At 36.8% G+C, this 1,092-nt stretch overlaps 1 protein-coding gene across 1 annotated transcript in view; it reads left to right on the top strand.

Moving 5' to 3' along the window:
* Nucleotides 1-1,092, top strand: part of LOC119592542 (protein Red-like) — a gene marked incomplete in the record, with an annotated part of 8,239 nt that overhangs the window by 947 nt on the left and 6,200 nt on the right. Inside the window, 3 exon segments of the mRNA XM_037941407.1 lie at nt 439-499; nt 607-786; nt 913-1,083. Of these exon segments, the coding sequence (XP_037797335.1) occupies nt 439-499; nt 607-786; nt 913-1,083 (412 nt within the window).

Below are 1,092 nucleotides of genomic sequence, written 5' to 3'. Positions count from 1 at the left end.
ATTACAATGATATGTAGCAGTTCAACAGCAAAATATAATCCAAAGGGATATTTATTCAAATTGTTAGAAGTGATTTGATTTTATGTCTCAAGTGCACTTGTACCTCAAATATTTGCTGAGAATTTTGTTATTCACTTTAACTCAAGTTTTATTCTATATCCTGAGGCTTTTCCAGCATACCACAATAAAGTACAATAATATTGCTGCAGAAGTCCAGTAATATCAAAAAAATTGAGATAGGGAAGATAGTGGAAAAAAATAATATAATATATTTACTGTTCTGAGCACTAGTTACATTTTGTTGTAGTGTGCATTGCGTTGATGGATTGATATAGCTTATATTCTGGATACTTACCATTCTTTTAGGTCTCTTTGGATTGAAATGAAATTGATGTTAATACAAATTATAATTGGTGATCACATACTGTGTACTTCCAGGTGGGGAAGAAGTGTTTTCAAATCCCCTGGCACCCCCAGGGGAAACCTTAGTTGAAGAAAGGTAAGTGAAATTAATTTAAACGTTCCTAGAAACAGCCTATAATTTAAAAGACAAACACAAATTTCATAACCCTGAGACTGATAGTAATAATCTTTCACAATTCCCAGGCCACAGCGTCTCACAAATGCTGACTTCCGAAAGCTGCTGATGACTCCCCGTGCTCCAGCGGGGAGTCAGAAAGAACCTGTGTCTTCAGTAGGTGCAAAGACCTCAAGTGCAGAACCACCAACACAGAGAAGAGAAAATAAAGATGATGTACGTGCAGCAGAAAGAAAAAAGAAGAAAAGGTGTGCTATTATTTATCACGTTTTTTTTAAACTCTGTGATGTAAAGAATATCAATAGTACAAGAGAGTTTGCTTCTCTTTTCTGTTGAATGAATGTGTATATTCACTGTATCTTAACTACTTTCAGCTATTATGCTAAGATCAAGAAGGAAGAAGAGGAGAAAATGGCAGAGCTTGCTGAGAAATATCGTGACAGAGCAAAGGAAAGGAGAGATGGAAAGAATCCAGATTACCAAGCAGAGGATCCGTCTCAGGCTGGCATGGGAGGTTACCGTGCTGTGGCCCCTGACCTCAAATCGTAAGGAAA

The sequence above is a fragment of the Penaeus monodon genome, chromosome 30 (genome assembly GCF_015228065.2).
Source record: "Penaeus monodon isolate SGIC_2016 chromosome 30, NSTDA_Pmon_1, whole genome shotgun sequence".
Taxonomy (NCBI): Eukaryota; Metazoa; Arthropoda; class Malacostraca; order Decapoda; family Penaeidae; genus Penaeus; species Penaeus monodon.
The sequence above is the reverse complement of the archived record's forward strand: the minus strand, read 5'-3'. Positions and strand labels throughout refer to the sequence as shown.